General features: G+C 35.6%; 1 protein-coding gene across 1 annotated transcript; it reads left to right on the top strand.

Annotated features, from left to right (window-relative positions):
* The first annotated feature begins 8,657 nt into the window (after window positions 1–8,657).
* LOC102516982 (olfactory receptor 8K3-like) lies at window positions 8,658–9,608 on the top strand. The gene has a single exon (XM_032488692.1). It carries the CDS (start codon window positions 8,658–8,660, stop codon window positions 9,606–9,608), a length of 951 nt encoding a protein of 316 aa, XP_032344583.1.
* Window positions 9,609–16,259: the final 6,651 nt, after the last annotated feature.

Here is a 16,259-nt window from a genome sequence, read left to right on the forward strand (position 1 = left end):
ATTTAAAACTACGGCTATCTTCATTTAAGGGTTTTATTTAGTCCTAAAAAATGCTGCAAAGTGATGAGGCAGTCAATAGTTTAAAATTCCATTAAATTTAAAGGAAAAAACCTTAATCCTTTTTATCCCAATTTTAAATATCAAATTTTCCCTTTAGAAAAATGCATTAAATGACCAAAGAAAATACACTACTATGAGTACTAAATTTCAATTATTTGAAAATAAACACATTAATGTAAAATGTAAGATAAAATATAAGTTTTTAAAGGGTTTTAAGAGTTTTTAAACATGGAAGAGAAAGTCTTATAACCTATAGTGAAGATATACCTGCAGGAACGATTCCTTAGATGGTTGTCGAGAGTCAGGGAGGTCATCTTCCTTGTCACAGATATATTTTCTTCAACTACTAAAAGTTTTATAATATTTTGCAGCATTTTACCCATCAGTTTATCAGCTTTTTTGGACCAATTGTTATCTTGCACTTAAAATAAATTTATACCAAAGGGGAAAAAACCTTTAGGGGAAAATAAAAGCTAAACATAAAATGCTTAGATATACATTAAAATGGAACATGTGACAAAAAAGACAGAAAAAAAAACATATAAAATGGAATTCTACTCTTTCATCCCCACACCTAGTCCACGTACACAAAGCAAAATGTTGATATTTATCCAAATATGACATATAATTATTTTTCCTATCATTTTCTCATATTAAACATTGTGTAGAGGTAATTACCTTTGTTGTGATATCATGCCAGTGAACACTTCTTTGAGCATTTTTATTCAGTGCAGTTCGGAATAAAATAATCTTACTAACTAACACACAAAAAAGTCATTGTTCTCAAGATGACACCAATTCTCAAAAGTACTCATTTCAAAAAAAATAAAATAAACAACAGTCATTATGTGCCAAAGCTCTGTTTATACAGACAAAACACTACTATCCAAGATAGCCACCCCATCTCTAGGTTCTTAACTTATCACATCAGGAAATCTCTTTATTTCATGTTCCATGGCAACATATTCACAGGTCCTGGGGTTCAGACATAGGCATCTTTGGCAGGGTGGCCAGAGTGCATCATTCTGTCTATAACATCTTCATCTATACTGGCATACTTTGTGATGGGCAATCTGAAATCTTGTACCTGTCTCATTCACTAGTCCTCAATGATGGTTTCACAAAAGCATACGCTATATACTCTTTCTACATTACTTAGCTACAAAATCTGTTCTAAACAAACTGTACACAAAGCACTCTTTAAAGAAAGGATAAAGAAAAATGTTTGGTTCAAAGTATTTGGTTACACACATATACATGCACTCACATACCATTTGTTACCCATTTATCAGAAATGGTGAAACAACTCAGCTTGTCGTCGGCAACCACGTGGCATTTGTAAGTGCTAGTTGTATAACAGTTTGGATGGCTTTTCTCATGCTGTCGCCAACCGGGGCTGGGCTGGAGGGGGGCTTGGGTGGTCTGCCCAGCCCCCTGGTGGCGCTGCATGTGTGGATCATGTGCCGCGCCCTGCTTCTGCTCTTGCCACCTCAGAAATGGCAGTCGGGTTTATGCTTTTTGTATCTTTTTGTTCACAACTAGCCCTAACCGCACATGCGTGCAGTTACTTTTGGTCCCTTGTGGTTTCTTCGTGTTTTGTTATTCGAGGTGCAGGTCCCAGCCTGTACAAGGGCTGCAGCAACAGGCCCCAGGTCTCAGCCTGCCTCAATACTAGACATATACATCTACCTGACTTTAAACTGCACAAGGTTTTATTTGGAGCACTTTTCCATAGGCCCCCTTCCTAAACCCTCTCTGTTCTAGGCCCAGGAATATTAGGAGACATGGGTCATTGATTCCTAAGACCAGAGATAGCATGCCTAGCCAAAGGAAGGGGACCGCTGCATCTACAAAAACAAGAACAACATTGCAACAATGTGTTACCCTGTATGTGATCTCTATGGAAACCAGCACTGCCCTGTGGACTTTTTTAAAAAACCCCTAAATTCTCTCCCCAGGGGGCTCACACTTTGGAGGCATTAGGCCATTATGATCTCTTTCACCTGGCAAAGAAATAAAGCTGTCTTTTCTGCTTCCTCCAAAACTCTGTTCTCGAGTCTCAATTTGGTAATCGGGGTATGGAGGCTGAGTTTCTGCAACAAACCAACCACGCAGGCCCATCATCCAAGCACCAGCTTTCAATGAAGTAAGATGGGAAAAAGGATTTATCTGCCAGCTCTCATCTCCAATTATTCACAGCCCGTGCTCTGGGACATTAAGTCACCCATACTTTCAGGTTATGTCTACCTGAGTGCTCAAGCAATTCCATGGCCTTTGTGTCCAAACAGTGACAGCAAAACCTTGGTGGTGGTTAGGGGATATAGGAGATGGGAGGCACAGTCATGAAGCGAGGTTTGAGAGCACCTGTGAATGTTACGAAAGAACTGGAACAGCAACCACAGGGGCCTCTCTCTCTGTAGCTGCAGCACAGGCAGCAAATAGCTTGGGCCCAACTCTGTAATGTAGGGATACCCTAGGCAGAAGGCACTGTAAATGTGTTCATCCTGGGTAGCGCACAATGAATCCTTTCAAGGTCATGAAAATAAGAAAAACCATTCAGCTTCCCAAATTCAGACTAATCACTGCCATTTTACACTTTAAATCCAAAACCTTACTGAAAAAGACCCTGCTATTTTCACAGCAAGTCTTTTTGTTTTGAAGGGCTGTGAGCACATATCTCCATTTTTATGTACATCTTAAAACATGCTCGTTTAGGAAAAAAAAAATTTCAACTACATCAATTACCAAAAAGATAATAGAAATTGGCACAATTCAGAATTTTTTTAATTCAAATGCAAAATAGTGAAATTTTAAGGCATCCAAAGGAGATTTTCTTATTTCGTGGTCAGAAGAGGTTACTAATGATTTTTTAAAAAATCACTTTGTAAACTGTCTATTTCCAGATGAGTCTATTTCTAATGTCCTTCCCCTAAGTCCATAAGAATTATTTTCATTTGTCTTCATTGTCATAGGTCACACTTGCCATCCTTGTTTTCCAAAGGGATATTTCTACAAGACAACTCTATGGAAATGAAAAAGTCTATTCAAAGAAATTGTTCAAAAAAGAAGTAGATTGAATTGAAAACTGGAGATATAGGTGGAAGGAGTCAAAAGAAAAACAAAAAGATTTCACAATTATCCAGCCCATCTCTGCTACAGGGTATGTGTGTCAGTTTCTGGGGTCACTTCAATAACTATTTCATCAGCATTATCCAAAATTGTTAATCTTATCACTTTTACAGACAATTGAATATTAAAACTATAATAAAATTATATGCTTATCTGTCTCTGTTATCTCTAAACTTTCTCATTGACATGGATTGCACTGTAGTACATCATTCCATTTCAAGTTCAGAAAAATATTTGGATTATTTTTAAGAAATATTGTACTAAGATAAGTAAAACAATTTTAGCTCTATAAAGTTAAGTCTGATTTAATTATTTATTGCAATCCCTTGTCATATGTAAAAATAGTACATATTCATAAGTTGGATGTCCAGAGTATGAACATCTTGTGGCTAGATGATAGAATTTATATATTGATAAAAGAAATATTAAAATATATCCATATTTACTTAAATAAATTAATGTTACTTATTTTTTCTCATATCAGGAACCCGACCCACTCAAGGAGATAGATCACACAAATGTTAACTCATGAATCAGTGGGGACCACACACACAAACTTGTTAATTATGGTGATACATGTAGAAGTCAAGAGTTAGTAACTAACTGAATGCCTATTACTATGGGAACAAACATATATTGAATGGAGGGAGATCCAGATGATAGTCCAGATTATAGTAATTTTATGAAAAAGAAGACCACAAAGTACTGGTGTTTACGTAGTAAAAATAATGTGCTTCAAAAACAGAGTTGAGTGGGAAACTTCAGGTATCAAAGTGAGTTATAAAACATCATGAGTGTACATGAAAATATACATTATATTTACTTTATAAGTCTGTATTCTTTTTTAAGGACATACATCAACCTTTGTAGAGGAGGTACCTGTGTGGGGGATGGGAACTGAAGTGGTGACAGGAAGTCAGGACTCATGACAGTTATGGGATAAGGAAGGAGGGTATCAGTAACTCAGTTTAGTCCTTTTAATTAAGAATGAAATAAGACTTACATGCATATTCATAATTTTCATTCCTTCTGAGTCTTTCAAAACACTACAGGACATGTTTAAAGAGTTTTGTCTTTATCCTCAGACAAAAACTTGGGAAGAAGCTTTTGTGGAAAATACTGAATGTTTAGGTAATTTATGGGTGATGAATGCATGTATTCAACAATTAATAAACTTGAATCCAGGTATTTGAGTGAGAGCAGTAAAAATAATAACAAAAAGAAAGCAGGTGAATTGTACATAAAAGATGTTTCTTTTGTAGGGAGATCAAAAATACCTTGAATAATTAACAAAGATCAGTAGCATCGTTTCCATTCTCAGATGCTTTGGGAATAACCAAGGAATTGCATCAAGTTCCCAGGGGAGTATCTCAAAGGGGACAGACACATAAATTCTTCTGACTGCAGTCAGACTAACAATCAATTCGGGGAACAAGAAGGCATTCCTTGTTTTAGGTGAGTAGATGGCACTGATTATCCTAATTACTGGATTAGCTCCAGTGACAGTTCTTGACCCTGGTCTTCAATTTTAAATTATAGATATGAGTTTTAGTCACCAATGCCAGTCTCAGTACTCTGTACCATGAATATTAATAAACTCTTTTCATAACTGTGGTTTCTTGACCACTATTATTGATGTTCTTTGAAGATAATAAGGGACCTCATTTCTATGTGTCATTACTTCTATATTTATACTGCAATTCTAGATCATAGACATTCTGAAGGGGGAGTAGTCACTTCCTGAAAACTCTTGAACGTTGTCTAAGCAAAGATGCTGATCATCAGGTCAGAGTTTTTGTGTCTAAGAGTCAATGCCTCAGATATTATAGTTTCTGTTCAGGCTTTCAGTTATTCAGTAATAGGATGTTATCATTATCTCTTATTGTCATGCATCCATAGAGTTTCATTTGTGTTCTAGATATTTATGGCTTTTTTTTTTTTTTTTTTTTTTTTTTTTGCTAATACCCTATAATTGTCAGACTGCAGATTTCCCCAAGAGAAGATTCTGAGGTCAGGAGCTGAGTATATTATGTTAATTTGATAGATGATTCTAGGAAGCAAAAATGAGAGAAACAGGGAGTGTGAGACTGAGAAGGGTAATAAGTGTGCAGTAAAGAATAAATTACTGCTGTACTCAACTAAGTTTCAATCACTTAATATGTTGCAGTGTCCCTCAGAACTCTTTTAGGAATTATCCAGAAGAAGATTAGAAAGGCTTGGATATTTATCCATTGAATCCTGTCCCTTATTGGTTGGTTATTGCTCCTCAACACATTAAATCTCAGGCACTACCCAAACTGCCTAGCCTGTGGTCTAAGCAAGATCTCAAGATACCTTGCCTTCAGGAAAAGAGGTCAAACCCTTGAGATGGGATGCTACCAGCACACCAGAAAATAATCTAGCATGGCTGCAAGCCAAGTCACGGGTGACTCAAAATGACAAGTGATGGGAGACAGATGTGTCTGCTACAGTGATATTTGTAACTGTAAGTTGATGGCAAAGCCAAAAATAATACAAAATAGATTTTTGACTGGGGCTAATATCTCCACCACACCACCATGAGAGATGTCTTTGCCCTACTATCTTTACATAAATTTATTTTTATGTGAATAGTGAGGCTAAAGGCTTGGGAGTATAGCCTATATACTGACAGTGGGCACAAAACTGAGTCTAAAATCAATGGCATTAAATGGTCAAGGGAGATCAGTCTTTGGAATAATCATTAATCTAGTGCATGCATTGCACTCTTAGCATTGGTGAACTCACCACTCCTTAGACACTTCATAATCTAGCCCACGATACTGCCTTTTCTTGCTCATAATGTACTTAGATGCATTAAGGGACATTTTCTTCTTGATCTTTTTTGTATTACGAATTGTGCATATCACAAGTGAGTAGGAAAAAATGTGTTTTGAAGGATGGGAAGAGGAGAGCAGGAGACCTTCCCATATCTCTCCAAAGGTCCGTTATGTGGCACAGATGAAACACCAACAGTTACTCAGCTCTTAGAATTTCACCCACGCATTTGAGAATCTAGCTTTAAAAAATCTTCAAGGATTATGACGAGCCACATAATAGCAGTTTAGGGGATGACACTGAGTATAACACTGAGCATCTTAAGTTACAAAAATTTGGTGTTTTCTAACTAGGACTTGCTAAGCAGCACAGTTGGTCAAATTCCAAAGTTGCAATTAGAAAAGATTTATATTGATTTTACATCCTTCACTAACGCCACCTAATTGTAGTTAGTGGTCCTTTATTGAGAAAATGCAAAGTCTTTTACACAATAGGGGGTGAAAACATATATAAGGAAGGACTTGTAGCCTTATTAGCTGGGTTGGATGAGAGAAGTATGGGTGTTTGTCTTTTTTAAAAAGTTTTAAAATAATATATGTACATATTTTTGAGGATGCTAATTGAAAGATTGGTGAGCCTGACGTACGTTAGAGCTATTCAAGATTCTTCTTTCTTTTATTCTTTCTGGTTCTTTCTCTCCTTCCTTTGCATGGGAATACAGTATTCTGAGTTTGACCAACCATGCATCTCAGTTGAGGCTATTTGCAAAGATTTCTAGAAAGCTTAATTGAGATTGGGTGTTTGCATTTGCACGAGAGGACATCCGTGGGCTTCAGATCCATCCCCCAAGTCCTGATGCAACTCTGAAGTGTGTGCTTCCATCAGAAAAGAGTCAGCCTTGTTGATCAGTCTCCTTGTTTCTTTCCAGCTAGTGCTTGGGTGGGGATGATGAGGGGAGGATCAGATAAAAACATCAACTCAGCTCAGTTTCAGAAGAACTCCAAGGATTTGTAAAATACGGCAAATGTTTGGATGAAGAGGTTTGCCACACTGAAGAAGCCGTGGGAAACTTGCTTTCTTTGGGTGTAATTTTTTGTAGCTAAAGGCATTGACTTTGCCATTTTCCTTGTTTGGTTGCTGCTAGTGAATGTTTATTTTTCCTTTTTGTGTCTGTGAAAGTAACTTGTCTGAGGCAGATTTAATCTTCCAAATTAATCTTGAATTCATTTCTTTTGTCATGTTTCTCAATAAAGTTTTAATTTGTCTCCTTTTACAAGTAGTTCAGTTTACTTTTTATAAATATTTTATCAGTTATGAAATTCCCCTTTTATTCTTAATTTTATTGTTTTTATTTAAACAGTATGATTTCCTTTTTTAACATTTTTTATTGAGTTATAGTCATTTTACAATGTTGTGTCAAATTCCATTATACATGAACATACATATATTTATTGTCACATTTTTTTTCACTGTAAGCTACCACAAGATCTTGTATATATTTCCCTGTGCTATACAGTATAATCTTGTCCTGTCCATGTAAATTTAAACAAAATTAAATTACTTCAAATGAATCACGCAATATCTAGTTCCTCTTATTCCGTACGCCTGTCTTTATTTTTCATCCTTATCCTTCACGCAGTGTGATATCCTTTGCCAGCCCCTGAGGCATTTGAGAGAGCATTCTCTACTTCACAGAGATGTTTCTTTCTGTTGGATAAGTATATCCATAGTAGTTTACTAGATGGTTTTAATTTTTACTTGTCTTAAATTGTGTTAGAAAAATATAACAACTACAATATTAAATCCATCATTTCAGAGATATTGGGCTAAGGTCAAAGCAAATGTGGGCGTACTTATCCGTTGTTCTTTCCCAGATTGAATAAATTATAGATGCAGGGTTTACTTGGTATGCAATATAGGAAAAACTCAGAAACTTCAAAAATCAGCATACATTTGCTGAAGTTTCAGATACACATTTCTTGAAGAAATAAAAGTTATTTATGTGCAGTAGAGTGGGCATATTGGGGACTACTGAAAATTTGCTACATTATTTTCTATCAGTATAAACATCACTAAACAATATTTAAAACTCATGAAAGCATGGTTGAATGAGAGTACAATTTAAAACATCAAATGGATAGTGCAATGAAAATACCATTTGTCTATGTGGAGTTATAATGAGGAGAAGTAAATCAAAGTCTATTAAATGAATTTAATAACAATTTTTGGAGACTGGGGCTAAATTGTAAGGTCAGGAAGCAGAGGGTTATTACTTTTCATTATAATTCTTTCTAAAATTGATACGTTGTAACCAATCTTGTGTTTTAAATGAAAAAAAAATTTTTTTGAAAAAATATAAGAATTCCCACTCTGATCGAACCTCTCTAAGGATATGTTGTTGACAGAGCTGTAAAGGAAATGTATGTACCTTGAGGTGAGAACCAGTGCATGACACACAAAAATAAGATGGCTGCTGTATACCTTAGGTTGTAACCGTCTCTAAATTTGGTTCCAGGTTCAATGAGGGAGTTGAGTCTTGTTTTAAATCACTCCGTCTAAAATAATGGGATCTATCTTACACAGAATGACTATGAACACTAAACTCTTCACAGATGATGTCTTCTGATACCCAGTGTCCCTTCTGATGGTTCTTCCCACAGTTAATTTCCTCCATGGCCTGGATGGACAGACACAATCACACGGTGCTGAAAGAATTCATTCTCTTGGGACTCACAGACCGCCCTGAGCTGCAGGCTCCGTTATTTGGGCTCTTCCTCGTCATCTATGTGATCTCAGTGGTGGGCAACTTGGGCATGGTCATCCTCACCAAGGTGGACTCCAGGCTGCAGACACCCATGTACTTCTTCCTCAGACACCTGGCTTTCATTGATTTTGGTTATTCAACAACTGTGGGGCCTAAAATGTTGGTAAATTTTATTAGTGATCAAAACACAATCCCCTATAATCGGTGTGCCACACAGCTGGCTTTCTTCATCTTGTTCATCATCAGTGAGCTTTTCGTCCTGTTGGCAATGGCCTATGACCGCTCTGTGGCCATCTGTAACCCTCTGCTCTACAGTGCAGTTATGTCCCAAAGCGTGTGCTGGGTGCTGGTAGGAGTCCCCTACCTTTACAGTGCCTTTGTGTCTCTGATAACCACCATAAAGATATTTACTTCATCATTCTGTGGCTATAATGTCGTTAGTCACTTCTACTGTGACAGTCTTCCCTTGTTAAGTTTGCTGTGCTCAAGCACCCGGGAAATTGAGTTGTTCATACTGATCTGTTCAGTGTTTAATTTGGTTTCATCTCTTCTGATTGTCCTTGTGTCCTACATACTGATCTTTAAGGCCATCCTCAGGATGAACTCCGCAGAAGGCAGGCTCAAAGCCTTCTCCACCTGCGGGTCTCACCTGACAGTGGTAGTTGTGTTATATGCGACTCTCTCCTTCATGTACATGCAGCCCAAGTCCAGTCACTCCTTCAATTCTGATAAAATAGCCTCTGTGTTTTTCACTTTGGTAATTCCCATGCTGAATCCTATGATCTACAGTTTGAGGAACAGAGAGGTCAAAGGTGCCCTGCATAGGATGTGGAAGAATCTGTGCAAATTCCCTATTTAAAGTTCAATAGAGAATGCATATAAAACAAATTAGACTGTAGACAACTGTTTATTACATGTGATGAACTGTGAGAAAGCAGTAATGGGTGAAAGGAATGCAAACTAGAAACATGTTTCTCATTTTCAACTTACAGATATTCAAGTACTGATCAACTTTGATTTGTCCTCAACTTTCAGAGCAAGAGACTGAAGTCCAGATCACTGTTCTCACGTTGCCAAATATTTATGTTGCAATTGAAGGGAAGTCTTTTTTACTGCATCTACCATTAAATAATCTTGTTTTCAAAGGTATGCTTGTGTCTTTTAATAAAATATTTCATGTGTGTGTGTGTCACACAGTATTTAAAAACTAGTGCCTGTCATACTGGCATACTGACACATGGAAGACAACAGTGACTGTTTTGTGTGCTGGGCATGTATACAGCAATGAAAAATGCATCAAAAATATCGGCCTTCATGATGCTCTAACTCTATCTCCTTTGTAGCTGCAGGTACCTCAGATTTCTGTTAAATTACGGTATGTAAACATGCATATGCTCAGGGAAGCAAAAATAAAAGTGTAACTATTTTCAAGTAGCATAATTGTGTTAATTAAAAATCCAAAAGAATTTTCAAGCTAAAACATTAGAAATAAAGGTGAATTTTTCAAGATTGGTGGATACAAGTTCAGCATACCACAAGTTCATTATGTTTCTATATACTAGATGAAACAGGTAAAAACAAAATTTTAAACAATTCATCACACTAGAAAAAAAATCTGTAAAATATTCAAAGCAAAATCTAATGAATGATTTGTGTGACATTATTGCTAGGAATTATGGAAACATTATTGAGTTATTAAAGAAGACACAAATGCAGCAATATACTATGCCCATTGGCTGGAGGAAATAAATGTGATGAAGTCAGATCTCCCTAAATTTTCTTATATATTTAATGCAATAACAAAATTCCCTTTTTTTAATTTTAAAATAAAAGAAAATCTGTATACTCTTTGTTCCTGAAATGGTCCACCTGGTTCCATTTTTATAATAATATAATTATAAGATGTACAATTTTTTTAAGCATCTCTACATGGCAGAAGTTTCTATGCTTTATGTCATTTGAAGCTCACAACCATCTGCCAGGGCACATATTCGCAGAGGGCATGTAAGAGATTAAACAGTGATTATACCTTGTATCATGAGGCTATGTAGTGAAATTTGAATCCAGATTTAAGTCCAAAAAATGGTCCTCCTTTAACACACATGACCTAGCAAAAATTCAATCCTAGTGTCTACTCTATGCTAAGTGGAGAGAAACAGTTGAATCCTTCCCAGAAGCTAAGCTTGAGGGACAATAAGAATTTTCTCATAGAAATGCTCCCACCCCGTTCTATGACCAAAGCAGTTACTTAAGCAGTAAAACCTTCCACTGGCCAGTGTCAGTTTCACATCCCAGGACCTGGCCCTGGCTAGTGGGAGAGGAGGGCCCTGCTTCTAATCATTCAGATTTGATCTCTGAGGAAATATGTCCAGAGACCCCCCCCAGGAAACCCATAATCTTCTCTGGGTGACCTAAGGTTGGGGGACCAAGTCCTGCAGGGGACATTTGTTCATCCACACCCAGGGACAACCCTCTCTCCCAACAGGACATCTTTTACTCTGAAGGTTTAAAACACTAATGAAGCCACTGGGCCTTTTTCCCTCTCCCTGCCAAGAATAGGATCAAGTATGGGCAACAAATCCCAGTCCCCTACCCTCTGCCCTTCTCAGAGTAACCAGGGTACATGCAGACCCCTCAGATCCTGAAATTGTGTCCTGAAATTGGTCCCAGGATCAGGATACTGAGTCTCACCATTAATATTTAGTATGCATTGAACATAGTAGTTGGTTTATGATGATAAAGAAAAAAATGAGATATGAAAACAGAAAATCACATACTGCCATTTTTTCTAAATTTGGTATATGTTATGGTTAACTATATAGTGAAAAAACAATGCATAATTTATTAAAAATGATAAGTGAATTTAGCAAAGTTACTGGATACAAAATAAATTTAGAAAAATCAACTTCATATATCCTACCAACTACAAATTAGAAAATAAAATTGCAGGAAATAAAAATAATGACAAAACCATAAAAGATGAAACCTAATTTAGGGATGAATTTTACAAAAAATATTTAATCCCTCAGCAATAGTAGGTATAAAAAATTTAACTGATAACACATTTATCCATGGAATGGAGGACTTATTATTGTAACAAAGTCTATTATCTTTAGATTGATTTATAGGTTCAATATAATCCCAACATAAATCCTTCCCCCCTCTCTTGCCCCACCTTCCTTTCCTTTTTTCCCTCTTTTCCTTCCTCCCTTCCTTCCTTCCTTCCCTCCTTCCCTCCTTCCCTTCTTTTTTCTTCTTTTTAGAACCTCGGAAGCTTATTGTAAAGTTTATTCAGAAAGGCAAAACACCAAAAATAGCAAAGATAATCTTGAAGAAAGAGAATAAATTTGCAGAAGCTACATGACCAGATACCATGGCCTGTTATAAAGCTTTAATAATTAAAGAAACATTTTCCTGAGGACAGACAGAGCAATGAAATGATTCCAGAGACAGATCAACACACCTATTGTTACCTGACTTAAAACAGAGGCATCACTATTTTCCAAAAGAGAAGGAATTATCTTTCCAATAAATACTATTAGGTAATTTGAATATTTATTTTGAGAAAAAAATAAAAGAATCTGAGCACCTAGCCAAACCCTATAGAGTCAGTTCTGCCTAGATTAAAGATCTAAATGTGAAAGGTAAACAATAAACATTTTAGAGGAAAACATAGTGAGAAATCTTTGTGATATTGGAATATGTACAAATTTTAAAACAAAACACACAAAGAAATAACTATATAAAATTTTAAAAAATTTAGTTGAACTGTTTTAAGAAATTCTATTCATCAAAATTAATAATGTGGGAAGGGAAACTCTCATTGGGAGAGGATATTTTTATTAGATGTACATAATCAAACGTGTATCTCACAGAGGGCCCATATGTAAAATATAAGAAAAACTCTCACAAATCAATAAATACTTGACATGAAATACTACAAAAAGATGACACAGGACATGAACAAGCACTTCTCAAAAGAAAATATCTAAATGATTAAACTTGTGAACACGTTTTTAATTTCATTCAGCACAGGATAACACAAACTTAAACCGCAGTGACACCCGTACCCTTCATCCCGAAGGGCTAGAAACAAAATAATGGAAAACATCAAATCTTGACAAGGATGCTGAGCGATCACAACAATTTTCACTGCTAGTAGGAATGCACTTTGATATAACTACTCTGGAAATACATTTGGCAGTATTTGCTGCTCTGAATGAGTATCCCATGACTCAGCAATTTCAATGTAAGTAATGCACCCAAACAGAAATACATTTAAGACTAAGCCAATCTAGACTGAATATTGGTGTTGATAAAAGGGATATAGGAGTAGCTGTTTTTTGGGGGGTTTTTTGTTTTGTATTTTATCTTTGAGTGCTTCATTTCTGTTTTATTCACTAGTTTGTTTTTTTTTTTTTTAGATTCTACATATAAATGATACCATAAAATATTTGTCTTTCTCTGTCTGACTTATTTCACTTAGCATAATACCCCACAAGTCCATCCATGGACTTGATGCAAATGGAAATTTTTCATTTTTAATGGCTAAGTATTATTCCACAGTGTGTGTGTGTGTGTGTGTGTGTGTGATACCCATTTTTATCCATTCATATGTGGATGGAAATGCAAGTTGCTTCCATCTTGGCTATTCCATAATACTGTTATGAAAATCAGAATGCATGTATCTTTTCAAATTAGTGTTTTCATTTTTTCAGATATATACCTAGGAGTGGAATTGCTGGATCATATGGTAGTTCTATTTTAAAAAGTTATTTATGAAGTATGCTTTTGTTAATATGTATATTACACTTCAGTAATAAGTTTAAAACACCACAAATAAGGGGGAAGCAGCTAAGCATATGTATTATTTCCCCGTGTGAATTTTTAAAACAATACAAGAATTGTTCAAATATTTCTCCATCATGTCATCAGCCGTAAAGTCATCAAATCCATTGCATTAAGAGGAGAAAATGAAAGACTGCAAGAAAAACTAAAATACCTGTCTTATAGACACAGTGGTTTGATTCCAGATCTCTGAGCTGCAGTAGAAAAGACTTAACCTAAGAGAAACTGTGGGAAGTTATCTAACAAAATTTTATTTGTATAGGAATATAAATATACTCTGTATAATTTCCAGATATCCCATTGGCCTTGTTTAAAACTTAAAATGCTTCAGGTGTAATTAACAAATTATATCTTTTCTCCCCTGGGAAAGTCTCAAAGGAGCAAAGAAACCCATATATTTTTCTCTGGGCCAGTACCATGTTGTAAACATCTTTATTATGATTTTTGATGGAAGCTAGGCATTTACTTTGATGTGGTAAGTTTGTACTCTTTGGTCAAGAAATATCTCTAAAAAGGAACTTAGTATTTTTAAGAAACTAACAAGACCTTGAGATTTTTATAATTATTTTTTTCACTTGGTTCCTTAATCAAGAGGTCAAATATGATATTATCATTTTTAGTTAGTGGCATTTGTTTCAGCATTTCAGATATGCCATGTGTTTCCCATATTTACCAATATCATTGAAAGGATCAATGTCATTTGAAAGTTACTAGTTTTGCTGTTGTTGAAGGGAAGGCCAAAGTAAAATATTAAAGCATCTATTTCACTACATGGTGACTCCATCACACCATAATGTCTGATTAGTACGACTGCTCCTCTCTCCCACCTACAAGTATTTGAAATGCCATTATATTGTCCCTTGAATGACTAAAATGCACATCTAAAGGAGATTGGAACTAAGATTAAAATCTATACAAACACAGATTTAAGCAAAAAACAGTCCTTGCAAAATTATAAAAAAGGAATGTATATTTTGCCTAAAATTACACTGTCTTTACCATTCTTTTTTTAGTAGCTCCTAGTAAAACTCCCTTTATTCCTTCTCAAAAATTACTTTGGTGTTTAAATATATCGATTTAGATATATATTTTTGATCTCTCATTGTAGAATACATTTACTGTCACTTATTTTAGTGTTGAATGTGTATTTGGTGCACGGGGCAGGGATGGAAATGATTTAACCTCTCTAATCTCTCTCCTCAGCGTAGTTTTATAGTGATGGTCCAATGCTAAGCCTTGCCTGTTGTATTTTGTACATGTTTCAAGAATCTTGAGAGAAAAAGAAAAGATTTAAAAGCTCAGAACCAGATCATCTTCACTAATCATATAAAATAATATGAGTAGAATTTTTTTTCATTTAGTGCTTTACATAGAACTCCAAGGATGGTGAGAAAAATATCTCAAAACTTTTCTCACTTACAAGGAGACTGGTACTTATTAGCATGGATTTAGAAAAGGACACACTTCGTAACCCCATTTATTCAGCCAGTTGAGATTCGTACATAAAAATATATATAATTTTATATCCACTGAAATTGGTCCCCAAATGGATTGTCTCTTGATAATTAATTCAGTGTTCCTGAACAAGCCACAATAACCTGCTTTCTGTCTCTGTGGATTTGTCTGTTCTGGGTATTACATGGGATGGATACGTGCAATATGTACAACATGTAGCTGTTTATACTTGGCTTCCTTCACTTAGCACAGCGCTTCAAAGGCTCATGGATGGTGCAGCAAGTATCAGTATCTCTTCCTGTTTATGGTTTATTAATATTCCATTGTATGGATGCATCACACTTATTCATTACTAGATGGACACCTATGTGGCTTCTATTGACTATTATGACTTTTGACTACTTTGACTATTTTTGACTATTATGAAAAATGTTGACTTTTTTGACTATTTGACTATTAAGAAAAATGTTGCAATGAACGTTTATGTACATGATTTTGTAGGAGCGTCTGTGGTTGTCAGAACTTTGAGGCACATATCTAGGAGTGGAATTGCTGGGTCACAATGGCAAATCTATGGTTAATTCATAGAGTGACTGCCAAATTATTTTCATAGTGGCTACACTATTTTACATTCCCCCAAAACGATGGATAAAGGTTCTGATCTCTCCACACCCTTGTCAGCATTTGCAATTCTAACTTTTTCTTTTTAAATAGTCATGGTGGGGAGGGGTAGTATGAAGTGATATCTCATTGTGGCTTTGATTTGCATTTCCCTAATGACTAATAGTGTTGAATATCTTTTCATGTGCTTATTGTCCATTTGTATATCTTCTGTGAGAAATTTCTATTTAAGGTCTTTGCCTGTTTTCAAATTTGGGTCGTTAAGTCTTTTTGTTGTTGAGTTATAGAAGTCCTTTCTATACTCTGTGTACTAGATCCTCATCAAATATATGATTTGCAATCTTTTTCTATTGTGTGAATCACATTTTTAATTCTTTGAGAATCTCCTTTGCTGCACAAAGTTTTGTTTTGTTTTGTTTTGTTTTAATGTTGATTAAGTCCAGTGTATCTATGTTCACTTTTGCTGTTTGTGCTTTTGGTGTCATATCTAAGAAACCTGTCAACAGCTTAGGTGAGCTGCAAGAGAGAGCGAATAAGCTGCCATGTGTTGGGCTAGCCAATTAAATCATCAAGCCATAAATAAAAG

The sequence above is a fragment of the Camelus ferus genome, chromosome 10 (assembly GCF_009834535.1).
Source record: "Camelus ferus isolate YT-003-E chromosome 10, BCGSAC_Cfer_1.0, whole genome shotgun sequence".
NCBI lineage: Eukaryota > Metazoa > Chordata > Mammalia > Artiodactyla > Camelidae > Camelus > Camelus ferus.